This window comes from Camarhynchus parvulus, chromosome 6 (assembly GCF_901933205.1).
Source record: "Camarhynchus parvulus chromosome 6, STF_HiC, whole genome shotgun sequence".
Lineage (NCBI taxonomy): Eukaryota > Metazoa > Chordata > Aves > Passeriformes > Thraupidae > Camarhynchus > Camarhynchus parvulus.
Window position 1 is genome coordinate 24,240,179 of NC_044576.1, and position 27,300 is coordinate 24,267,478.

At 41.1% G+C, this 27,300-nt stretch overlaps 1 protein-coding gene across 1 annotated transcript in view; it reads left to right on the forward strand.

The window, feature by feature from the left end:
• The window catches only part of SORCS3 (sortilin related VPS10 domain containing receptor 3), a 261,645-nt gene that overhangs the window by 219,501 nt on the left and 14,844 nt on the right, over positions 1-27,300 (forward strand). Inside the window, 6 exon segments of the mRNA XM_030951534.1 lie at positions 9,296-9,413; positions 10,918-11,051; positions 15,176-15,289; positions 16,377-16,548; positions 20,688-20,874; positions 23,842-23,975. Of these exon segments, the coding sequence (XP_030807394.1) occupies positions 9,296-9,413; positions 10,918-11,051; positions 15,176-15,289; positions 16,377-16,548; positions 20,688-20,874; positions 23,842-23,975 (859 nt within the window).

The following is a 27,300-nucleotide window of genomic DNA, read 5'->3' on the forward strand; positions in this document are numbered from 1 at the left end:
CTTCAAGCAAGGCAACATCCGCTGCCTTTTGTTCAAGTCTTGTTGTTACATTAAATGCTAATACAGGAAAGAAAATGACAAGCTGACACAGTGTCCTTGAAGCATTCTGCCCCTTTGCCTAGGGGTAGGGAGCCATGGATCTGCCACCTCTGAGGGGGCGTACTGAGAAAAATTAAGGTGAAACCAGTGATAGAAAAGAGTGCCTTTGCTGGGATGAGGTCAGAGGAGCTTGTGTTCTCCCCCTGGTGCCAGGCTTTGCCCTCCACAGCCAGCACTTCTGCTTAGCAACATCAGCAAATGAGAGACAGTGTGACTGGATGGCAAAACACCATGAGGTTGTTTTTCCTCGGAGGAATTGAGGCTCTTGTACAACGTGCCTGAAGAAAAGAGTCCATGTTCCTCAATTCCCATGGCCCACAGGTATCTTTAAACTTTCCTGACATCAGTCTGGCCTCTTTTCACTTCACTTGGTGAGAAAAGAGGAAAAAACTGTCTGAAAAAAACCCACAGATCTTCTGCAACTTTGACTGCTGCTGAGCCACACAGAAATTTGGCAAAGAGGGAATCTGGAAGAAAGATTTCACTAGAGTTCTCTAGAAAGCTAAATCCAACTTGCAGCTTCCAGTGCAGAAAATGAGACAGTCGTGCTGAAAGATTCTGAACTTTGTCCTTATTTACCTTCACTTCCTCTGGGAACCAAGGCTGTCCATCCAGCCTGTGCATTCTCTCAGGGCTACCAGAACTGTGGACTTTTTTAAAAATCAGAGAGAAGATTTCAAAACCTGGTTTATCCAAATTGCATGGGTACCATTAGATACTGGAAAAGACCATTACATTTTAATTGTTCTTCCTACAGTGGTTTTATCTCACTTTTCAGTTTTCCTTTTTTCTTCTGTTCAGTGCAATATTCATTTGTGGTGCAACTGGCATTGTTACTGGCTATGGATTTTCCTGCAAGGCTTTGATGTGTCCTTGTGAGTTCAGTTTCTCTGTCCTAACTCAGGGGACTGTGCAGACTGCAGTGCACAAACCTATATGAGGACTCTTCATAATAGAATCCATGGAATTAAAGTAAATCTGTAAAAATAATGACTGCACACAGAAAAAAAAGTAAAATTTGAAACTTGATCTGAGAACAAAAATTCCAAGTACAATTATTAAGTAAGGAAACCAAAATGATTGAGGGGATGTTGGCATTTGCCAGAGTGAGCTGCATTCCTGTATCATCTGATCTAATTTCAAAACCTTCTGGAAGTAATGAATAGCTTGGACTTTGTGAGAAAATGATCAATCTGTTAATGGCATCAAGTGACTTTACAATGGACAAGAAAATATGTGTTATAGGAATTCCCATTTTATCCCAGCAGATGATCAGTTTATACCCTGGAGTAAGAGAGTTGATTACCCATATCATTATTTTGTTTGCAAGACTTAAAAACATTATTAACGACCCCAAGATTAATCAGTGTCACTTCCCCCTCCCATCTCCCTCTCTGCCAGAGGAGTAGTCTGTTTTTTAGCCTTTGGATCTCTGCATGAATTCACCTAAACAGTCCACAAGAAGCACAATATTGATTGTGCTGTTAATACCTGCAGAGTGAGCTGAGGTCTTTCTGTGGCACCTGAAAGACAAATCAGGTGATGAGAACATCTGCTTAGAGTAATCTTTCTCAGACAGCACTGTGTGATTTATTTGGCTTTAGGAAAATGATGTCTGTGACCCAAGACCAGTTCCCAGCAGTTGCACCATGTACCTGGAAGATTCCTGGCAGAAGCCATAACACACGGAGAAGGCATCGTGCTCTGTGGCACGTATTGTCCATCTCTGACTCTCTGGGGCAAACATTACTGTCACTGGAGTCAAGTGCTATTTATGGGCACTAGATCAAACATTATGCTAAAATAGTCAACATCATCAGCTGTATTTTGCCAGTAGGGAAGTTGAGGGAGAACAAAGGACTTGCCCGTGGTCAGGCACTCAGCAGGCTGTCATTGGGAGAGCTTGGCAGTAATGCAGGTCTCCAGAGTCCCAGGTGGGAATCCCACTGTGCAGACTCTTCCCATTTCTTTGGGGAAGGGACATGCTCAGTCATGTCTATAATGCTCAGAGAAGGGGGATGGAGAGATGAGCATATGCAGGGAGGAGGACTAGAGAAAGGTGGGTTCACTTGAGGCTGGAATTTGCTGAAGTGAATAAAAGAAAGAAGCCCTTGCAGAAGGAGCCAGAATGAGCAGCAGGCTGATAGATTATTTCTTTTCCCTAGATAAAAGGGCAAGTTTGGCCTGGTGGCAATACAATCCAGATATTCTCATCTAGAGGCTCGTGTGCTTTGTTTCCTGTGCTGCTAAGTAAGGACAGATGGATCTTGGCCCTGTGCTGTGCTCCTGCCTGCAGGTGGGCTGGGCTGTGTGAAGCACCCAGGGCTGATGGAGGGTGCACAGGAAGGAGCAAGATGCTGTGCACACAGACATTCCTGAATCTTTCACCTTTTTGTGAGAGCAAGACATGAAATATTGTGGTGTTCTGATCACACCAACTCTCAGGGGACTGAGAAACTACATTGCCTTAGCACCTTTCCAGCTGAATCTCTCCCTGATCCTGTGCAAGGAAAAGTGTGGCACAGCGCACCAAATTTTCTGGGAGCTTGAAGGCTCAGTATTGGGTTGGCTGCAGAGTTCACTCTGACAGATTTTTGATCACTGAACTGAATGAGTGTTGGAAAGCAGCTCTCCAGAGCTTCCTCTTCTGAGCCTTCTTCTCTGATATTCGACAAAGCTTGTCACTGTGCTTCATCTGTCACATGCATTTGGAGCTTACGTATTCTAAGGAATGGCTTCCACATTTGTATTGGACATTTCTGGTTGGAAATCTGCTGATTCATAGGATTAAATGTTGAAATGACTGGATGTGTTGTGTTATGTGGCTTCTGGCAAAGCAGCAGCACCTGCCTCTGCTGAGACCACAGACCCATGAGGGGATGAAACACTCACATTGCTGATAGCTGCTAGTATCTTTTCTAGAAGAGAGTGGCAGCATCTTCAGGTTTCAAGGCTGTCAGAAACTGGTTGTCTTTCATGAGTGCTTCGAAGAAAAGAAAGAACTCTTCTGAAAAACAGCATTAAAAATTAATATGTTTTCCCATCCCCCTTCCTAGGTGTCTCATACTCTCTTTCATGTTGCTGGAATTTCTTTTGAAGCAATTGTCATGTAAAGTTGTTTGAGAACATTGGTAATAAATTTTTTAGAGACCAAATTTCAAAAGGTTTGGTTTGTCATTCAGGAAGTTCTTATTTTGATAGCACTTCCTATTTGAAAAAATAATAACAAAAATCCCTGTCCCCCCCATTGCCTTATGCAGTGTTTGTGCAGCTAAAAGGGAAATTGAGTCCAAACTGTAGGGCTGCTTTGTAATTACATGTTCTGCAGATTACTTACTAATTGCACTTGGCATTACCTGCTAACTGAAAGATCATGCTGTACCATGTCATTTGCAGTGGTTTTCCTCTGCTAGCACTATAAAGGAAGTGCCCATTGAGCTGATGAATAATACCAGGACTGTTTTCCAAAGCTGAGGGAAAGGGTCTGCCATGATTGTACTGTAGGATTTTTATTGCAAGGTTTTGGTTTTGGTCTGTAATTCACAGAAACTCTTTGCCTGCCCCATCTCCTCTCTCTCTCCTGACCTGAAATCTGGCAGTGGTGCAGCCTTTCATGACCAGTTGAATACAGATTGCTGGTGGCCAACACTTTGAATTTCTTTCTTATGGGTAACCTTGATGTCATGACATTCAGTTTGAGTGAAATGAGCCACATCCTTCAGATTTAATTTGCAGGAGAAATTCTGTGAAATTCTTGTGTGACCCTTCTCCTTGGGAAATAGAATAGGGAAATAGAATACAGACCAAGATTTTATTGAACAAATTTCTCCTGATGCATGCTGCTGCCTGGTGTGTTGGTACATTCTTGATAATTTCACCGTTGTTTTTTCTCTTTCTGAATAGCATCAGTGGAAGGCCTTATACCTCAGAGAGTCTATTTAGATGGTCTAAATTAAACTAATTTGCACCAACTGAAAATCTAGATCCAAATGGATGATGTGTTTTATTTGGAAGAAAATGCATCTCTTCTTTCTAGAAAAAAAATTAAAAAACACAGCTGTTTTTCTTACTTTATTTTGGTCCACAAACAGAGGTACAGCAGCCCTGAGTCATCACCCATTGCCCAGAGGCTACTGTTCCTAGTTGACAGGTCAGCCAAAAGCAACTGAATTAAAAGCTCCAAAGAGGCTCTTAGAAACAGTATTTATTGTGTAGGAAAAAAATTAGACAATGTTTTTTGTTGGCAACTGCCTGCCTTTCCAGTGTCACCTTTCATTTTTTATGTTTCCTTTATTTCCAGTCTCTTACTCCCTGCATCCTCTTGCCAGGCATGAGACAGTTTAACTCTCCCTCTCCTGCTCTCCCTAATTGCTGATTTCTGCTTTCAGTTTTCTACTTCCTTGTCTCAGTCCCTTTCTATCCAATTTCCTTGTAACTAGTGACCTCCTTTAATGATAATTCCATCTAAATCCTAATTTAAAAAAAGAGAGATTACACAGCCCATTTGGTTTTCTCTAAAGTCATGATTTATGTTTAATTCATGGGGAGATACTTCATCTATTCATAAAATCTGGTCCCACCAGCACAACTTGCAAGTGTTCCATTGCTGTTTGTGTGGTTTTGGCCCAGTCAGCTCAGCCTGCATGCAGCAGTTTGTCTCACTTTACTGCTACTTCCTTAGATGGATTCAGATCCAGAGATGGATTCAGATCCAGATCTCATAACAGGCTCTCTTGACTTTCTTCCTTTCTACATTCTCTAAACAAAAGCACAGATTTAGGTCAGCTGAAGTATTCACTAATTTGGGTGATTTTACTATTGGGGATTTTTTGCTTGCTAAGACACTTCTCTGCAAGCATTTTTCTTTTAAAATAAAAGGAAATAAAAATCAAAGTTGGTTTCAGGCTTTTATAAATGAAACAGTCTATTTATGATGACACTGCAATTAGTTTTTCTCTCAGTATTATCAATTAAAGTATATGTTTGGCTCTCTTTCTGTAGTTCTGGCTTCACTTTTCTGTTGATCCATCTATTTGCTTCTGTAGTTCATCTCAAAAGATGCTGTGCACTAAATATATTATATTTTTTTGCTTTTATTTTATTTTATTAAAATTGCTTGCAGTCTATTCTGTGGGGCCTAATCTTGTTAAAATCTGGCTTCAGAGGTCCGTAAGGTACATTGCGAAAAGCAAAATAACCACCCAAGCTTTTCACCTTATGGATGTCCAGTGAAGCAAAACTGCCTCAGAAAGGAGGGTACTTTTGCTGTTAGGTGTTACCAGCTTCTTCCTTCCTTGGCATCTTTGTCTCAGTGCTGGGCACATCTGAGCTCAGCAGGTGTCACACACAAAGGGGCTGGGAGGGCTGGTAAAGGGAAAATCTTCAATCTTTATCCAACCCAGCCCAGTACAGGCAGCTTCAGTGCTTGCTTGCTCCATATGATGTCCTACCAATCTACTTCAGACATGACAGAAGTAGACTTGATTTAGGCAGGAGAATTTCCATTTTAATACCTGGCTGGGCAGCTCATCTGAAACTGCCAGCAGGGATAGATCCACATGGATACAGCTGATGCCTTTCCTGTGGGAGCTGTTACTTGAGGAAGTCTGTTTCTCACACCATGAGCAGAAACAGGGATTGAATCTATGGACCAGAGGCAGGTGAGTTATCTTGTGACCCTCAATTCATTCTGTTGACCTGGCAGGAATGAGCAGTATTGAATTACATAAAAAGCACAGCTATCAACAATACCAGGAATGATAAGGCAAAAGCAGAGAGACCATTGTATAAATGTAAAAAGCCTTTTAAAAAGCTCCTGTACAAGGTTATCCAGGCAGTGTACACTGCATTTGTAAGCTACTGTGTATTTAAAAATTAATGAAAGATATAATTATAGCAGCATTAACAATGATCATTTCTAAAATGACTCTGTCATGAAACTGTAAGCATTTCAGGATTGATTTCCATGTTTCTAATAGTTTTCTGCAAATTAATGACATCCAGCCCTGGCAATAAAAGCCTTGCCTTGTTTCTCCAAAGAAAGGATTGGGAAGCATTTTCTGTTTTCTTAGCAATGATTTCACTGTCAGCTATGCAATAGAGCCAGTTGAGAAGATGCTGTCCTATTAGCTAAGATTTTATGTGGAGTTGTAACTCAGAGGGATAGAACAAAATCTATGCAGTCTAAAGCCAGTAAATTACCATTCTATGTCTTAGGTTGGAGAACCTTTTTAAATTTGAGCTTAGTCAGAAAACTAGCTCCATCTAGATACCATCTGGGCTCTTGTATTTATTGCCTCTCAAGGACTTCCACATCAGACTACTTACATGGAAGAATCAAAATATGATTCTTTGTTGGCCTCTCAAAGCTGGACCTTGAAAATCCAGCTCTCTTGCTTTCTATGCTTGCAACAAGCAATTAAGAGCTTTCAGTTAGACCACAGTAGCCAAAGTTATTGAAGCAAAATTTATAGTACATTTCCTTTCTCCCTGTATTATCTTGATAGTTTAGCTATGTTTATTAAAAAAAATCAACCTCCTTTATTTAGTGACCAAAGTAAATGGGAAATGAAGGTGCATGGGAATCAGATAAATTGAATGATCTTCAAAGCAATGTGAGGACTCACCAGCTGAGTAGGGAAAAATAAGGCCCCATCAATCTTTTTTTGCATCTCTTGGAACTTGTTTTGTTTCTTTGCACTTGGTATAGAAACCAATATGTAGGAACTGGAGCATTTAGTGCCAAGCACTTATTGATATCTGGACACTATGAGTTTTAAAATGTTGTAGCTCTTTGCTGTCTGCCCAAGCCTCTATTGGACCTGGCCGCCTCAAAACAGATATGTTGGGAGAGGTCCTGTGCATGCACCTTGGCCACTGTGGAAAACCATCCAGTGATGTCATTCATAAAACCAAGGAAGTGGAGCTCAGCTGCAACACCTGGTTTTGTTCAGTTGGGGTTTGTGCCCTGTTGTTGTTTGTTTAGCTCTTTTTAATCTTCACAAACAATGAAGACTTTCAGCCCTTTCCAAGAAAAGCTGCTTGATAGAACCTCGGAACCCCACAGATCACATAGCACTCTCCTCCATTCCTTGTATTTGCTCATGGAAACTGATAGAATGCACAGCAAATGCACAACAAATTCATCTTGAGCTGTCACACGACATTCCTGGCATTGGCCAATGAAGCCATGCTGTAGGTGGCATTTGGCATTGGTGAGCAGGGTGCAGGTGCTTGGTGGCTTCTCTGGTGCTCTTATCTCAGAAATCTCTTCCACGATGATTGATTAGCCTTAACAAGCTTTTTATTAGCAAGGGGAGGGTGGTTAGAGAAGTTACTACTTTAGAAATCAGCTGACCCTGAACCATCTCTGCAGTGCAGCAGAAAACCTCTCTCTGTTAACACTGCTCTAATTCCATTTAGTGTAGCATTGTTTCCATCTAAATTATAGCAATTATACACAAAGATTTTCCCTGAAATCATTTAATTAAAGAGTATCTGATGTTCTGTGCTTTTGGAATGCCAATATGTTGCCTTCCTCTTAGAAAACCTTGGGTTTTTTTCATTAATTATCATGGAAGAATTTCCATATCAGAAGGAATTGTTTAAAAGCTTTTAAAAATAGATTTAAAAATCAAGTAATTCTGGTGTATTTTTGTAAACCACAAAGAAACCTTTTGCCCTCCCTGATGGACAGTTAGCTAAAGGACAATCTGAGGAGCAAGATTTTCATTTTAGATGCATTGATTTGCACAGTGTTGGATTTCTCCAGCCTTGTCTTCTTCTGGGTTTATGCCAGTGTTCCTCTTTGGTCATGTTTCTTTTGCTGTGTTTTCCATGTAATAAGCACCAAATCCTATACTGGTATAAATCTGCTGGACTAAATGATTTCTGCCTGCTGCATTGCTGTTTTGCAGGGACTGATGTTTCAGTCTTGCAGCACAAACAAGGTTGTATGTGCTGTAAGCACGTGGGACATACCCAGTGCCAAGTGGGGAGGGGATCTGCAGTTAGAATTCCTACTGAATACAGTTTTGGAGGCTTTCTGCATCCCCCCACCATGCTCCTTCCCATTCCTCCCTTCTCCCTCCTGCTCCCAGTGCTCTGGCACCCCATACTGCTTTGATTTCTGTGGGTTTATCTTGGTCCAGGGTGTGCCTTCTGTGCTGAGGAACAGGTACTGCAGCTTCCCCTGTAGCATGGATGGAATGCCATGGTGTTTCCTATCATTGATACCCTGCAATTAGGGCTACACTAAGAATGGTTCTGGACAGCCAGCAACAATCTATCCAATAAATCCATTCTACCAGATGGGTCCTTCCTCACTTCTCACTTCTAACCTGAGCCACTTGTTCATGCAAGGTTCTCCTTGTATTGTATCCTTCCTGCTTGTCAGCTTAGGGGAGCTCCTCTGTGAGGCAGAACTTGGATTTAGACAGGTGTTCACAGCAAACCCACCACTTCATACCCTCAGATATTGCCCACCCACCGTTGTCTCCCTGATCCCCATGAGCTGAGACAGGTCTCCAGGGGACAGCATCATTGATTCCCGGGTGGTTGTTGTTTCATGGAGAGCAGCAAAATGAAGAGCAATTTTGGTGCAGACTAGAGAGGGAGTGAGTGGAGAGCAAAGCCAACAACTCAGTATGATTATAGTGTAAACCAAGATCAACTAGAATAAATAATGGCAGCACACTGGGGACACAGCAGGATCTGAATTACAGTGTGGGGAAGTCTTGTTTTCTGCTTCACTTTTGATTTCATAGGAAAATTTGTAAATCTTATCTTTCTCTCTCTTTCTTTGTTAGCCTGGAATAATTAGAACAAAACTTTTAATCTCCTACGTGGCGTGGGTAAAAATGTAGATTAGTGAAAGATTTGGAATAATGAAAAAGTAACATTTACTGTCCTCTAAAGATCGCAATAAGGGTGATTAGGCTTGGGTTCCATTTTGCTGGATGGCAGGGTCAGGGGAAGACCTTCCTACACAGGCTGTGTACCAGTGTCAGGAAAAGGCTAAACACTCCTGAGATGTTGTAAGAACAGGAAAATATTATTCATGACTGAATACCATTTTCTGGCATTAAGCTCCAACACTGTGTATTGGTTTCTGCAGCTGAGATTCATGAGTTGTTATTTGCTGAATGGAAGTATGAGTCTGGCTTACTCTTTTTTTTCTTTTGTCTCCCCTGCTCAGTGTTTTTGGGCACTTCAGCCTCCGTTCTGAGTGGCAGCTGGTCAAGGTGGATTACAAGTCTCTCTTCAGCCGCAGGTGTACCAAGGATGACTACCAGACCTGGCATCTGCACAACCAGGTATCCCCACTCTCCAGGGGGGCATTGGTGGGGTTCCTTTTCCCCTGCCAGGTGGGAATGCAGTTGTTCTTTACAGCAAAGCATATGGATTTTTTTTTTTGCATCCCTTGAAGAATGTCCATGAATAAACATGGGGCCTGGCATCTATGGGCAAGCTCAGGAGATTACCTTCTATTTTTAGGAATATCATCCATTGTGCCAGTTGGATCTTTTTGGCCTCAATGCTTAGGGCAATGTAAAACGACACCTTATGATTGAATTGTAGATGACACTGAATTCTTTGTAGCTCTGTCACTGACTCATGAAAATAATTTTGTTTCAGTTTGCCTCTTATTTCCCCTACTCAAAAATGAAAATAAAAACATTTATTCATCCTGCAGGTCCTGCAGGTATCTGTAAAACTCTTGAATATCTGTAAAACCCTTGAATCTGAAAAGCTCTTGAATAAAAGACACCAGAGAAAACCAGATTATTTCTTTCTACTCAAGGATACATGCTTTGTTTTTCATACACTGGCTTATTTTCATGCTGGGTATATTTAGGTCCTGAAGGAACTATAACTGAGAGGTCAGTAACCTCTGCAAATTATTTATGGGTTACTGACTACAAGTATGATGTCCCACACCTGCAGGGTAACATAGCTAGAGCCAGAACCATTGGCAATGTGACATTCCTGAATGAAATCCATGAATGAGAAATGAACATTAATTTGGCAAGGATAAGATAATTGAAGTCGTAGAATTGAATAAATGAAAATCATTTAAATGAAAGAAAAGGGAACACATATGTGTAACCATGCAGCAATCTTGGGAATCACTGTTAATAGGGAAGAGAAGTATTTCAATTAGGTATTGTCTTTTTTCTTACTTCTATGCAGACAAATTACTTCTGCAAAATAGAAAATTATCTTTATAGCAACTCACCTAGATATCAAATGTTTGTTTTAGATTAGCTAGTCTGGGTAGTGTTCTTGGAAACCTTAGCATTCAAAAAGCCCAGTGAAAACCACATCAAAATTGTCTATAACAAAGCCACCTCTGTTACAGAAAGAGCAAGGGAGATGAGCTCTTTGTTTCACACTGGGTATTGTCCCCTGCCCTGGGATTCAGGCCTGGGCACTTGCTTCTGCAGTAGGCTTTTATCTGACATGTGGAAGAAACCCTGGCCTACACCCACATCGTCTTTTCAGGATAATTTGTAGGACTAGATGTTGGTGGATGCCTTCTGGAAGGTGAGATAAATGGGTGTGATGGCTTGGGCATCCAGGCATTTTGGGCACATTGTCATTGGCATCCCAACGCAACGCTGAGCATCCTGTGCTCATGGTCCTCCCAAGGAGACTTTTGGTTTTGCAAAGAAACAAAAGAGCAGGACTGTAACTCCCCACCCTCCCAGAGATAAATGCTTGTTTTCATTGGCTTTTGTTTCTTTTGAAAAAGTGCTTCATTTAAGACCCAGCTGCCACTACAACTGTGTTTCTCCTCTTGTTCCTTGGCCAATGAAGGGGGAACCTTGTGTCATGGGGGAGAGGAAGATCTATAAAAAGCGCAAGCCTGGAGCCCAGTGTTCCCTAGGTCGGGACTATTCCCAAACTGTGGTGTCTGAACCATGTGTCTGTGGCCAAGGAGACTTTGAGTGGTGAGTATGTGACTCTGGGGACTTGTGCAGGGGCTATGTTTTTGTCCTGAAATACTACCCAGACAGAAAACCTTGCAGAAGAAGTGAGTCTCTTGCAGCTTTATAGCTGTGATCATACCATATAGCAGAAATGTGACCCCCAAAGCTGCTGAGTGAAGGAGGCTTCCCCTTCCTCTGCAGGAAATATTTGTTTATTTCCATGAGAAATCCAAGCCTGGAATTCAAAAGCAAAATAATTGCAAGTACTGATGGACATTTTATGTCTGTCATTCCAGAATAGTGACAGCCAGGACTTCTCTGGTCCTTTCAGAAGAGGGAGGGTATTTCTCTCCCAAGGTCATTGACTTCCTAGGGGACAAGCCAGCAAAACATGAACATTTTTATCATTATTCCTTTGAATAGCTGGGAACAGTTTATTGCTTCTTAACGATGTTTTATTGAGAAATTTCTGAAAGGGCTTCTATGACATGACTGTACAGCCCACCCTTGTCAGATATAACTACTTGTTTTGCATAAATATTGGTGTTTCTAACTTAATGGGACCATAATTTTCAAATTGCTTTAAGGTCACTTTGAAAGCAGCTTAAAAATAAAGCAGGGGAGAAATGAGACACTGGTTGCTATTGCTTGACAATCAGAGATAGGAGATGGGAGAATGCATGTCAGGATCTCTGCCCAAGGAATTCCTACATGGCACCTGTGATAGGCAATATTTCTAAGGTTTAAGACTGTAAATACCTGTGACGTTTCAGCTTAAATGATCAGAATGTCATTTAAGTGGAATCCAAAATAACCTGAAAGCTGATCAGCTGGAAAAACATTTTAATCTTTACAGTAGGTTATTCAGGATCAGTGTCTGACTGGTATTGGTGTTATTCCTGAACACTTCACCTACTTTCAGATACTTTCTGAAGAGATGTGAGGCATGAGATCTGTACATTTACTTGGACTTAGGCTCAAAGTTCCCTTTTAGAGCATGCATATAGTGAAATGCAGCAAAATTAAGAAAAAATATTGACCAGAGTATTTTCTTGAATATTGTAGTAGTTTGTCTTTAAGAGTGAGTTGGGGATATAGAACCGAGATTTTCATCTGATCTGGATGGGTATTTAATTTGTTCCTCATGTCAAGATTACATCAGAGACTCCATATCTTGCCTCATGAGATCTTTCCCTTTCATTCTCATGATGGGAGCTTGCAGGATGATCTGTCTTGCCTTGCAGTATCTGCCCTTGGCATTGGCATAGGCCTCTGGGGTGAATCCAGCACCAATCTCCAGAGATGCTAATGAATTTGTTTGGTTTTGGTCTGTTTTTCCTTACACTGTCTTTTCCTCACCCACTTTATATTTTCACAGGGAAGTTTGTCTTTTCCAAGCTGTAAGTGAAAAACAGTGGTAGCTGAATTGGCCTTAAATGCTGCCTTGAAAAGAGTCTGCATCAGAATGCACCTTTTCAATCACTTGACAGATTCCTTGCAAGCATTCAGTATCATTTTTGATGAACTTTCCCCCTAATATGAGAGGGTATTGCTCTTAAACTTGTCAGTCCTGCAGAGGAAATGCAATTAGAGGACAACAAGCTGGCTTTTGTTTCAGACCCTGCACTGCCAACAGAATTGTTAACGAGCTTCCAGTTGCAAAATTGTTATAGCTGGTGATGGAGAATCAGAAGAAACTTTATGGTGAATTTTGATGCTACTCAGCAGGGCTGACTGGGAGAATGTGAGAGACAGTCCATTTGAGGAAAATACTGGCAGTGCTGGAAGTGGGGCACTGAGCTTGATCATTTTAAAAGTGATTTTTCAGAGAGGAAGGGTGAACTTGTGCTCTGATTTGTGATTTCTAAAGTATGAGACACTTGCTTAGTCAGTTGCAAGATACAGGTTATTCCAGAATATATTCTAGATTCACCTGCCTTCCTTGGGATGTCAGTATGAGAAAGGGAGATGCTGACAAGTGCCTTTTCTCTGCTCACTAAAAGGTGGACAGGACGGGTGAAAGGACAGCTCCTACTTTCACTTGATGCTCTTTCAAGAAAGATTCTTTCCCTTTCAAGGAGAAATGTCCACTCAGCCTCATCAGCCTGGGCTCACAGTTGCCAGTTCTTGAAAGCACTGACTGCTCTGTGCCTTGGGTTGAGCTGAGCAGGTCTGTGGGTGTCAGGGAAACGAGGAGGGCCAGCAGCCAGGACTGTGCAAGTACAGTGACCAGCAAGTCCTGCCAGATGGGCCCTCTGCTTCCTCAGAAATAAGTTTGGAGCTGGTTCTGGGCTTGGAGCACCCTGTGCCACTTGCTGTGATGACACCTGCCTTCGAGGTCTGTGGGGATAGGACAAACAACTGCAGAAGCCCTTCAGGACATGCTGTGGGGGCTGTGCTCCCTCCCATTTGGTCACAGTGCCCTTGCCCCTGTCTGCCTCATGGCTGCAGTGCTGTTCCTGCAGTTAGATATAAGGCTGATCTAAAATTCAGGGGCATAAATCATGATTATGCCCCAGTTCAACAAATCCATATGAGTCAGGATCAGGGGTGACTCCTGCCAGCCCTTGCAGTCATTTCCAGAAGCAAATTCTGGCCTTTCTCTAACAGAGAGAATGGCAGAAGGATCTCATAAGTGGTATTAAAGTGCTCACTGAGCTTTCTTTTCCCTCCTCCTGCTTCTTTATTTACTTTGTCAAGATAGCTTTCCTGAGAAAGACGGCACAGCAGCTGGACTTGATTATTTCCTTAACTTATGCAAACCCTGGGGCTTGTGAGAGGGAAGGTGGGCAGCATGTGAGGTTTTAATATACATTTACCAGAAGTTAATGAACAAGCACAGAACCTTGAGGGCACACAGCAATGTTGTCTTTAATTTTATTAAATATTTATGCAGCTCTTTTCTTCTTTGGGGCAAAGTACAGCTCCTCCTGAATATTTTTAATTACAAAGTCCCTGCCAGGCATTTTCGACTGTGCAGGTCGGACCCACTGAGAATGATTAAATTGAATGTTGAGAGAAAGAGCATTAGGGAATCTCCAAACCATTTAAAGTAGCTCACAGAATTTTTGCCCTCCAAAGAAAGAACAGTAGCAGTCTGGGCCATTGGGGACATAGCACAATTTTGTTTCACCAAAGCTCTTCCTAGAGACTTTCTGTTGGCAGTTCAGGCTCTGAACAGGGGAAGGATAAAACTCAGAGTGTCCTAGAGGGCACAGAATGCTTTCAAGACAGTGGCTTCTGTAGTGTCTGTGTTTTCAGAGAGGTTTAGCATGTTGGCATTTGTTAACTTGCTGCAGGCAAAAATCCAGAATCTCTTTTTATTTGTCCTTTGAATCCAGCCTGTCAATAAAGGCTACACATAGAAACCTGATCCAGACCCTATTAAAACTTATGGAAAGCTTTGGATTAATCCTATTTCTTCATCATTGTATTGGCGCACAAAGGCAGCTGTCAAAAGAAGTTTTGGATGTGGTTGTGTACAATTCCATTCTTAGGTGGTCCAAGGAAGAATCAATACCCTGGATTGCCTTCCCTGTGGGACACAATACCATGTAATCCTTAGACTACAAAGCTGGTTGTGTTTTAGTTTAGTGTTGGAAAAACATCAGCTGTTTTTTGCCTCTCAGGCAAGTCACAGCGTAGCCAGGGAGCCCGTTAACATACATAAATATACATACTGTGGCTAGTTGCTCAGGAAGTGCTCCTAGTGTTTTATATTCCTAGCCACTGTTGTGAAAAAGTGACATTAGATCTTAGAATTAGCCTGGTTCATTCTAAAAGCAAAGGCTGCAAAAAACAAACAAACCAAAAGAACCCAAAAAGTGACATTTAAGTCAGAGATTGATAGGAATAGAAACAACCAATGCAATATTCTTTCTGAATCTCTGTCATGTTTTGTTGCCAAATGAAGCACAAGTCCTGCAGTGCTCTGCAAGTTTGGTAGTTCTGCTGTTGTGGGGATCAAATGCCCTCTTCCTGCCCCTCCAACTAGTCCAGCACTTTGTCTCTGGATGAGCCCAGTCCATGATGTTGTGCCATCCCAGCAGAGAACCACCAACACACACCTGCTTTGGGGACATCACCTAAAACTCTGGGCTAACTGTTGTGGAGGCTACAGATGGATTCATGACTTCTCTCCACAGTGACTATGGATATGAGAGGCACAGCAACAACCAGTGCATCCCAGCCTTCTGGTTCAGCCCGTCCTCCCTCTCCAAGGATTGCAACGTTGGTCAGAACTACTGGAACAGCACTGGGTAAGTGCATCTTGCAATCTGTCTGGTTTTGGTGACTGCACTAGACAAGAGAACCTGGACAGTTCTTTTTTTCTCTGCATCCCATTATGCTCTTTTTCAGTCTTATCCATGAGGTGATGCTTGCAACAGCATCTGTATGGAAAATTGCCTCATTCCTCAGAGAGAGGGAGAAGCACGTTAAGATAAGGGACACATAGATATTGCATTGCTATCAAGTGATGTGTGATCCCTGGAGCCTAGACTTGGAGCTCCCCTTTGTTGGAAAATTAAAACACAAATCAAAAAGGTCTGCCTGAGAGACAGCTGAACATTTAAAAGGACAGGTTTGAGGTATTTCACATTGTATTTTATTGAACCTCTTACCATCTTACCGCTTCTATTTATATCAGCTTCTAGGAAGGCTCAAATGAGCAATTTTTAGTCTCTTTTATGTTTTCTTCCTCTGCCATTTTCACTTTGTACATACAATGCATTTCAGACAAGCTTCATGTGCTGGTTTCTCCTGGTCTAACCCAGAACAGATGGCAAGTGTTTGTTTATTATGGCAGCATCACTTTGCAAATGTTCTACTATCATGCAGGAAATGCTGTGAGACTTGAGTTTTGCTGTTTAGCCAACATCTTCCAAGAAGAGCCAAGAGAAAAACCCATACCTTAAATAATTTTAAAACTGAGCTGGGCGAAGCCCTTGACATATTTTTTCAAGTGCCCTCTAGCCCAGTAGAGGCAGACAAGACCTAATAAATGGTATAATTAAAAAGCTGGGATGCAGGATGCAATCCTGCAGGCTTTGGGTTGGAGGAATTCTCGGCCTTTTAGTAAGGCAGAGTAATTCACCTCCACAATGTGTCTCTTCTCAGTGATGCTGCTGAGAATCTCTGGAGAAGTTTCAGTTGTGATTGGTTTGGCTTTCTCCTACTTAATAAAGCATTAGGTTTCTTTGAGTCTTCCTTTCAGTGAGGGGATCATGCAGGCAGTTAACCTTTGAAAAAACACATGCATTAATGTGGAGGGACAAAAGAAAAACAAAACTAAGGAACTTTTCCACCCACTGTCTGAGCCCAATGTCCTTTGTTCCTGTTCCCCAGGTACCGCAGGATTGTGTCTAACAACTGCACAGATGGCTTGAGAGAGAAGTACATGGCCAAGATGGAGAAATGCCCTGGAAAAGCACCTCGGGGATTGCACATCCTCACCTCCGATGGGAAGCTCGTCATGGAGCAAGGACACAATGCCACTTTCATCATCCTCATGGAAGAGGTGTGTTAGTGCTCTCAGTAAACCTTTCTCTGTGTGGCAGGACTGGCATTCTTTTCCTTGGCTTTTCAGGCTGCTGAGAGGAATATAGGAATTAAGGGGGAATCATGAAATAGTGAATAGTCCTGATATTTATGAGACTTAAGGAATTTAAGAGAATTGAAGGCTATAGTGACACATACAAGCAAGTCATATTGGGTCACACCAAAGATTATCTCGTCTATCAGTGATGATAATGCTGAAGAAAGATAGATGTGGTCAAAAAAATTATTTCCCCACTCTCTTCTTGCTGCTTCCAGTAAACTGCAGTTTATGGGTTTATGAGGCAGAAGTGGCGTTTCTGTGATCAACAATTCTGTATCTGGGATGCGAAGCTTTAACTTCAACTTTTCTGGGAAAGGTTAAGAACAATGGGGAACATGTTCACACTCATGGGGAGCAATGAGGGGCATTGTTATTTTGCAGTCGGAATTGACTCTCCTCAAAGCACCTGTAGCCTCAGCCCTTATCTATTGTAGTTATCTATTGGTGCAGTTCCCTCTGTAGCCAACAGTAGCCCAAGTGACACCAGGCCATGCTGCTGCCAAAAGCATCAAAATGTTGAGGCTCTTCTGGCCAGGGACTGAGGTGGTGCTGGAGAAGAACAGCTGGTTTTTGTCACATTTTCTGTCCTGTGTATGTTATTTTGGAGCAGTACCTGGGGACAGCTGAGGCAGACCACCCACACACAGACACATTCTCACACTAAATTAAATTCTTATATAGTAGCTAAGTATTTCAGTGGGACCACACTAATCTGACAGGGCCTCTTTACTACTTCCTCAGAGGTTCATGCATGCTCTGCTTTTATACAAGGGGGATTTCTTGTCTACGTGCTGCTTCTTTTCTATTCTGCAGACTTGACATGGTTAGACAATTTGTGTAGACACTATGAGTGGGAGTTCAGAAAAGAACAGATATAATCTAAAAATTAGGAATCAACTAGTAATTTATTAAGGAACTCAAGTGGAACTGCTGCATATGAAGAATGATAAACAGATGGGGAATAAGGCAGCAGTCAAGGTAGCTGAAGAGTGGAATCTTTGCAAGGATTTAGAGATTGAAGAGGTAGCTGAATAAATATGTGAGGGCATTCACTCTTATGTCTGTTGTTGAAAAATAATGGTAGTTAGAAAAACATTTCATTGAAACAACCTTTTTTTTTTTTTCTAAGGGAAGAGGCTCTTTGGAATATGTCTCTGTAGGTGAACTGTTTATTCCACAGAAAGTTGTGTGTTGAGTTTGTTTCTTAAAATAATAGAATTTCAAGAAGAAAAGAAAAGGAGCACTGAGATTTTGGACAAAGCTATTCCAGTCTTTTAGTGTGAACCTGAGAAGAATTATGACCAAGGATTTCCTTATGACTTGGAAGAAATAATTTCTGTAGAGATCTTAATTATTACTTACTTTGCTGCCATACAGATTCATTCCTGGCTTCCTCCGCCTTTTCTGGTCAGTCTCTTTACTGGTGGTAGTTTAGCACCTAAGTTTTCAGTTCCTTTCTGAGCCAAAGAGCAGCCTGACCAGCCCTCCTGTGGATACATCTGTGTGGTGTCCATTCAGCTGTGTCAGACTCACCCTGATGAGCCAGCAGCTCTTTCCTGCCTTCTACCCTCAATATATGGAGGTGACTGATCTTTAGGTGTTCAATGGTAAATGAAGACTTCATCATAGTTAATCAAAACCTGAATTTCTCAGGATTTATAGAATTAACTTCAATAGGATTCTTTCTAGTGATATTCAGAATATGTGTGTGGCGATGACTACAGACAAATAAATGCAGAATGACTGATGGTTTTTCTGTGTTTTCAGGAATATGGGGCTGGACTGAGATTTGGACTCTATACATGCAAGGGAACATGAGGAGATAAGAACCTTTTTAGACTTTTTTTTTAATAGGAGTTTGGTTTTGATCACAAAGAAATACTAGACTGCCAAATAGCTATCGTGGAGTTGTGTTCTTGACCACGTCTATTCACTGATTTCCATACTCAGAGCCAATCTTGGTGACAACCTTGTTCCCTTTCAGCTATTTATGGGGCTTAAAGCAACAAAACATGCCTCGAATATAAATGGATAGCAATGATTTCTTTTTCCTTTTGAAATGGCTCCGCTTCCCTTCTATTTCCATTTATATTTATAAACTCGAGAATATCTCACATCTTTGTGTGGGACTAGCATGCTTGGTTTAGTATTTTATATACTGGATACAGAGGTATGGAAAGGAGAAACAAAACATGATTAGTGTGTTGGGCAGCCTTTACATTGAAGACTCAGCTCATAATTGGGTGAAAAGATCATCTGCCACTGTTTAGTCATGAAAAATCTGTTCCTGCTTCTCTGTGTGAAACGGTCTCATTTCAGATAGAATCATTTTGCAGAGGCAAGAAAGAAATAGAAAAGAGAATTGTCAGGCAAGGGGGATGAGCTGCCATGGTTGGTGCAAGAGATTTCAGCCTGAGATCATCAGTGATGAATCCAGCCCAGATAAAATTTTTATACTCTGTTCAGTATCTTCCATATGAGATGGACTTGGGGTCTTAGTACATTCCCTTGAGAAGTGGTTTTGAAAGGTTTAACAAGCTGTGGGAGCCTTTCTATCTAATAACTGAATATCTCAAGAGTGTAATTTTGCTCCTGCTAGAGACTTTTTTAGAGTGACTTTAAAAACTCTCTGTCTAAAGGATGTTATTGACTACTCAATATAATAGGTACGTTTTAGTGTCACCACCATTTTAGTAGTTTCTGATTGCTCTTTGGTTTATACTGAGGTTTTAATGTCCAAGTGGGGCAGAGGTGAAAATGGTGCCCTGATCAAGTCAATGGCCAAAACTCCCCTGGCTCCCTGGAATGGGAATGATGGAGCAAGGAGGAAGAGAGATCAAACATATATAATCAAATATCCATATTTCAAAAACTACATGCAATAATCCTGACTACATGAGTGTCTGAAAACCCCAAATATATACTCAAAGTAAATTGGCCTCTGAAAATTACCCTTCCTGCACTCTGATTCTTCATGCAGGTAGAGTCTATGAGGAGGATAAATTCAGTGGGGGCTGCTAAAGTCCTAATTTTCTACATATGGGACCTGCTTCATTGTGGTCTGGCTTCTTGTATGTTCTCCCTGTGCATTTACAGCTATAATGGGGTTTATGAGACAACTTTAAAATATTTCTGAATTTCACATTAAAAAAAGGTAACTTTATGAGCAGAGATTTTAATTTTCATTTTTAAATTTTCAGATCACATCCTCAATATATGTAGGGATTGACTTCAGCCCTTCAGGGCTAGGAATATCTCCAAAATGTAGTGGTATCTTCTTCACCCCCAGTGAATACAGTACAGATCTTTGATGAAAGGAAATTACTTGGCACAACACATATATATGCAGAAAGCTAAAACTACAGAGATTTAATCTGAGTTGTAGTTTTATTTCAGTTTAGTGAAATCACTGTAGTGGGCTTTAGCTTTGTTGAAATTAGCCTTTTTTTTGTGTTACATTAGTCAGCTGGGGGCAAGTATAAAATAAGGCTCTGAGAAACCGAAGTAACAGACACTTGTACAGTTCAACTACAGTGATTTAAAGCATAATTTAAACTAAAATAGTGAAACTTCTGTCCCCAGACAATTCCTGTGGTGCTGGAATTTCTTGTCTGTTTTTCCCTCCTTCATTTAATAACTGTCATTGACAGTAGTCCTAGAAGAGATTTTCTCATCATCTGCTTCATTCTCCTGTGTATCCAGGCCCTGTCTCTGTGTTGACTGACATTAGACAAAAAAAATCTGTCAGTCCTCAACGTGGGACTCAACCTGTATAAATTCAGCCATCCTGAAGCTTCATGTCTAGCTGAAACTGGTCTTCTAAACTCTGTATAATCAGGGGAGGATATTTGCAAGAGATGATTCATGTCACCTGTTTTAGCTACTTTAGGATGAGGTGTTGGTCTTTTGCTGTCTGTGTCTGGCCACCTTGGGGAATGACAGAACAAAGCTCGGCTTTTTTTGTGAAGTTACTGCTTTGTATCCATGCTAGTGGGGTGGAGGGAATATCAGTTCTTTTATATCAGTCCAGTTTCCTACTCTAGTCTTCTCTGTTGCAGGGTGATCTCCAAAGGACAAACATCCAGCTTGATTTTGGAGATGGCATTGCAGTGTCCTATGCCAATTTCAGCCCTGGGGAGGACGGCATCCGGCATGTGTATAAGAGTGCTGGCATCTTCCAGGTGACGGCGTTTGCAGAGAACAGCCTGGGCTCAGACACTGCTGTCCTGTTCCTGCACGTGGTCTGTGAGTACTTCCACCTGCCAGATTCCTTGGGCCAAAGTCTGACCTCACTCAAAGTCCCTGCAGCTTCAGTGGGGCCCAAGAATAGATGCAAGACAAACACGTGCAGCTCATGCTCTTCCAAAGGCTTGGCCATCTAGATACTCCTCTAACTTGTTACACAGCTTTTATTGAATGAAGGGAAAGGGAAGAATTTTTTTAAACAAGTATATTTGCAGTTCTGAGAGTTTTGGAGAAAAGTTTGAAAATGTCTATTGGGTTTTCTGAAAGGCTCAGAGACCAAGCAGCATATGAAACAAAGTCTAGATACCTATTTTTACTTGTCTCATTCCAAGAGGATTAGATTAAACTACTAAATTTTGAGTCACTTATTCAGAATTTCAGCATTTACAGTGCTAATTTAATGGAAGAGAAGCATTATGCTGAGCGTGCTTCCTGAGATATGAATGTACTGAGGGCTAATGTGCTGCTTTTCACATTTCATGTGTTTGACGTGCATCCCTGATGTTTCTGTCCTGTTTGGTAGATCAATGCAATTTCTCTCCAGCTGACACACAAGAAAACTCAAATATAGAGTTCTGAGTTAACTTCCCAAAGCCACAGGAGAGAGCAGAGAGTGTGGAATGTAGGATGAGACCAAAAAGAGCCCAGTTCTTTGATCTACTCTTAGACTATTACATCTTCTGTGTCCAGCTGCACCCCATCAATTTTGCCCCTAATGGTGATCATAGTCTTGTCTGCCTTCCCTCTTTACCTGTCAGAATGTCTTACATCCTGCCTTTTGCTTGAGCTTTTCTGCTGAAAGGAAGCACATTAGAAATTTCCAAAACTCAAGAACTTTTTCTCCATTTTAATTTCCAGATCCCTGTGTGAAGGAATAAATGTTCCTTGAAGCTTTTATTATGCTCATAATTCCCTCAAAGTCAATCATGGCTGCACTTAACAACCTGTTATTAGAGCATTAACTGTTTTTTCCTTCACCTTGGGCCATTAGCTGACAAAAGTGATGGTTACCTGGTAATAACAACCAGATTTGTATGGATTATCTGATTTTTCTCAAAGGAACTACTTTTTTATGGTGAGGATTTTAAAGCACAATGCAACAAGGGACAGTTCTTTGGCCTGCTTTTGCTGCTCCACCCTTTTTTGCATCAACCTTTCAGATATCTCCTTTGACTTTTATAGCATTCTTAGGTAGCCAATTTATTATCATTATCTCTGGGGAAATATTTTGCAAGGACTTACATTCATGCTAATGCTGAAATAAGATGACACCTCAGTACTAAACTTTTAATATATTTGGAAGTACTGGTCAATATAGGAGGTTTGACCTTGAAGTTCAAATGCACAGACAAATATGCCTGAGAATCATTCTTACTATGCAACCACTCTGGTACTGGGATCCTGTGCTAAAAACCAAGAAAGGAAAAGGCTCCTTGGCCTCAAGCAACATTAATTTTCTACCCTGCAGCTTTATTAGCAGCCAGTTAACTTTTCAGCTTTCTGGAATCTGCTGACAAGCAACTTAACTGGAAATTTAAAGGAAGCAAAGATATTAGTGCTTTTCTTCTTACATGCACTGTCACAAAATATTTAGGGGAGCCTGCTGTTCTTGCAAACCCAGAGTACTTCCTACAGTCAGAGTTCAGGAGTGACTTGCTGGTAGAGATCTCTTGGGAAAGAGGGGAAAAAAAAAAGATCAAATTTTAAGGTGCCAAAAGCAAGAATAGGGTCCTTTTGTGCATGGAGCTCTATGTTCCAGTGGTAGAAGAGCAGCTCTTGCTTTCCACAATCTTTGTAATTCAAGTAGATGGAGAACTGATTAATGTCCCCATTTCACACTGAGTGGTAACACAAGAGGATTGTCTCAGTTAAAATCACCAAATTTCCTGCTTCCCAGAATGAATGTCTAACAAAAAAAGAAAAGATTATGGCTTTTCTTATTTTTTCCTTTCCATCTCACAGGGATAGTCTGTCAGTTTGCTGTATTTTAAAGGTTCTACCCAGAAAGGAACACTGTCTGATGGGCAGCAGTTATCAGCGGAAATTCAGTACCAGCAAACCCAAAAGATAAACAAGAAGAAAAACAATGAAGATAGTAGAAGTTTTAAACAAACTACCAAACAAAACCTCAGTATTTTTTACACATGTTTTTTCTAGAGAAGATGTGCCTTCTGAATTCAGGGCTTCATGCCCTGGATTTATTCTGGGCATTTGCATTTATTAGATAAAACTTTGCATTGTTACTTTGTTATTTTTTAAGTCTTTCAGAATCAAGTGCTTCTGACAGTTACATGCTTTGTTATGCCAGTGCACACATCTTTCAAGTGGTTCCTGATGTTTTTCTTTTAGTTTCAGGGGCAGCTGACTCCCCAAAGACTTCCTAAGGTCAGGCCTATATCAAAAAGGATTTCCAAAATCATGAGGTTTTTTTTTTGAGACCTTTTCAAAAACTGTTTGGGGTATGTAATCAAGTCATAAATGACTCTTATATAACCAGATCTAAGCCATCTTGGCTAAAATGATTTTCCCACAAATCTTAGTAGCTCAGTGGCTATATTTTCAAGAAAAAAAACTTCTTTCTCATTTGTGTCCTATGCCTTTCTTGTGTCCTATCCTTAGGGCTTTCAATAGCAACTTCACTACATAATGCAAAGACAGTTCATTGTTTTTCTTCAAAATGCATTTAAAAAATTCTTCTAAACACAGTGCTGCCCCTGTCTGAAAATTAGCAGTATGGAAAATGTGCATAATAGGAGGGGAAAAAGTGTTTTTAAATCTGATTATCTTTTTCTATTTTTCATTGACTGCTGAAATTCTCTTTTATTTCTAAAATATAAATAGACTGTCACTAGACTGTCACTGCTGACATAGGACTTTTGATTTATTTAAAGGAAAGATCCTTGCTGTTCACAACTGTGCAGGGAGGATTTAACTCAAAGCCTTTAATAATGAACTCTCTTCCCACAGGTCCAGTGGAGCACGTCCATCTGAGTGTTCCCTTTGTTGCCATCAGAAATAAGGATGTCAACATTACTGCAGTAGTTTGGCCCAGCCAGGCAGGCACACTTACCTACTTCTGGTGGCTTGGCAACAGCACCAAGGTACAGACACCCTTTGGTTCATTTTCTCTTCCTAAGCTTGTCACAACAGTCAGGGAACTCTCTCAGCTGTAATAAAAACTTCTTGCCTTTGTCTGTTTTGTGTTTTAGTTTTTAACTTGGCTGAAGAGGGTTGTCATTATCTGAACTTCAACCTCTGTGAATTTGTTTCCTTGTGTGTTGTGTTGTTCTTAGGAGCCATTACTTTCTCCATCTGGCTGTTATCAGCCCTACTGAGGTGTGAAGACCACTGTTATTACCAGCGTTCACTTGCAACTTAACTGAACCATATGTGGAATAATGCTGGCTTTCAACACAGTGTTTAAAAACTGCTGGTGTTCACATAACCGGGGGGTTTCCATTATGTGCCAGTGTGCAGTACATAATGCTGGATTCCAGCACAGTACTTTAAAGCTCTTGGTGTTCAGATAAACAGCTGTATCTAGAATTTCAAGCTGAAGAGTCTGGCTGTGTTAGAGAGGAGGATGAGACTTCTTTGTAGTGAATTTTCAAATGATGTGTATTGTCACTGTATGTATTATAAAGAGCTTTTTTAGCAATAGTTAAAATAAGTGAAAATACAAGTTAGTGTCGTGCTTTCAAATGGAGAGAGCAGGATTGCCTATTAACTACAGTTTTTATTGTAGACTTTAGGAGTGAGACAAGCACTGTTCTCCATTCTTACAGCTGTGGAATGTACACAGCTGTACATGTATTAATTTCACAATGTAGTTTCTGCTGTTATTTACAAAAGCAGTTTCAGTCATGTCACTGTCTACATTTGCAATTGAAGGTGTGCGCTGAGGTGAGATTGCAGCAGAAAGAAACGGGGATTTTACATGAAGTATGGAACTTGAGATAAAAAATAGGCACACAAGTATTTTGCTTTCTCTTTGAAAAGCTGCTTAGTTTTAACCTCTTACCCTAGCAACCAACAATATCATAGAGGCAAAATATAAACATTAAGTGCTGCTTCTACTGGGATTTTACATCCAGTTAGGAAGCTCACTGTACGAACTCGCTGATTTTTGTGGAAGCATAGTTGAGGCAGTGGAAGAACTCAGGAGCAAAAGCCATTTACTGTAACTTGGCAAGTTGCTGTGCCCTAGCTGAACTATGGCAACCACCCACATTTACACATCCAGTCCATTGCAAGTAGCAGGTAATTCCATATAGTTTATACTGCATTGAAATACAGGCATGCAAAATCATGTCACAGTTCAGCTATGTTTGGCTCAGTGCTCACACTGAGCCAAACACACAGAGAACCATTAAAGTGCATCAGAGATAATTTAGGTATTGATAACTTGATCATCTGCTTAAGCCCTCCAGCGTACAGTTTTCTGCCATTGTTTTGGTCCTTACTATAGAAGTTGATGGTGAACAGGGCCTTAAAAAAGATTTTTTGAAATAGAAAGCAATCTAGAAAAGGTAATGCAAAGCAGTGGTGTTTGCTGAAGATTTCCATGCAATTCTCACAGTGCTTGCTTCTGGGTTGGAAATATGAACTGTTTCATCTTCTAGTTTAAATCTCAGACCCATAGGCAGCAGAGTACAAGCAGATGTGGTGTTTGGGATGGGTACTTTGGACATAGCTGAACATGGAGCTGATCCTTTGATACCTTGGCATGATTGTACTCATTGCTGAAATATGGAGGAGTAAACGTGGTGCCACTTACCTGTGTCTGAATCTCAGACCCAGAGCACTCTTCAGTCTTTGCAAGCATTATCTCCAGCTACCTCATGGAATGTGCTGTAACTCTGACAAAAGTGTGGCAAGGGACATAGACATAACTGTATCAGCCACCTTTTTTCAGAAGAGCAGTCTGTATCACATCAAAATTTCTCCTGGGATGTTTAATGTACATGTCAGATCCTTCTCTGTGCCCACTCATGAGTAAACTATGGTGTTCTGAATAGAGGTGAAAGATGGGGACACTGAATTAAAGGATGAGGTGTGTAATATTGTGACTGGTATTATTAGATAATATGTTTTAGTTCCATGCTGAGGGATTGAACTTCTTTTCCTGTTCAGCCTGTAGCCATCCCAGGCAGAACCAGATGTGTCTCGTGTCACTGTGCAGTCTCACTCTCTGTGCTGCTGCACAGGAGAATATTGTCTTAGACACAAGTGACCTGGCTGAGACTCCTCTACTGCTCTCCCCACCCTGCTGAAACTCCTGTACTAAATTTCTACTGCACTGATTTTTGCAGTATGCCCAAAGGCCAATTTGCCTGGATTAACACAGGTCCAGTTTAATAGATGTATCCAGCTGTCTAATAGGTTTGAGCAAATGAACCTTAAACTACTTGATTTAATTTAGAGTTAGTTTCCAGATCTTGGTTCTTGAATTAAAATTAAGGACTTGGCTGAATGTTAAAACTCCATGATGGAGGTGAAATCATCCATGATAATGGAATATCCAGCATACACATATACAAAAAGGAAAAAATGTAATTTTAAAGGCCAGACTGCATCCTCTTATCTGCCTTTGCACAGAACCACAGTCTGTAACCTCCAGGAGGATTGCTGATATCCCTGCAGTTTGATAGAGGCCCATTCAGCTTCTCCAGGGTCTGTGTATATCTCAGTAAATGTTAGCTAGGCCTCCAGGGCTGGCACGAGCTGGTGCCCTTGGACTGTGTGTGCCATGTGATAAGACTTTTTGGTTTTTACTGCTTTTTCAGCTCATGGATGAGGGGGTCTAAGGAAGGTGGTGTTCTAGAGAGAGAGAGAGATGTGTTTGCCAGTCTGCCCTGTGCAGGTAGAAATTTTGGTTTGGCCATGAAAATGGTTTTTGTGACCACTGTTGTGAAGTGCAGTCAGGCTGGCAGCATGGTGAGATAAAGTGTGAGAGCTGGAAGGTGGGATTTGGAAGTTTTCCTTTGTAAACCAACTGGAAGTGTAGTGAAGGGACAACAGCAATGGTACAATGGCTTTATCGGTGCTCTTAGACCTCTGTGTGCTTTTGCAATGGAGATTAGTATCACTGTTTCCATTTTTGTAGTTTCTCTAATTAAAGAGTTGTTTCTGTAGACCAGCTGTCAGATCAGTGGCACTGTGAAGGCTGGACCTTTGATTTTCACTTGTGGTGGGTTGACCCTGTTTAGACACCAGCTGCCCACTAAAGCCACTCTATCACTCCCCCCCCCCCCATCCCCCATGGGCAGGGTACGTAAAATATAACAAAATCAGGTCACAATAATGACAGAGGGATAACACTAATTACTTTTAAAAAACAAAACGGCCTTGACTTTACATTAGTACAATTTATTATCAATCAAATCAGAGTAGGATAATGAGAAATGAAACCAAATCTTAAATCAC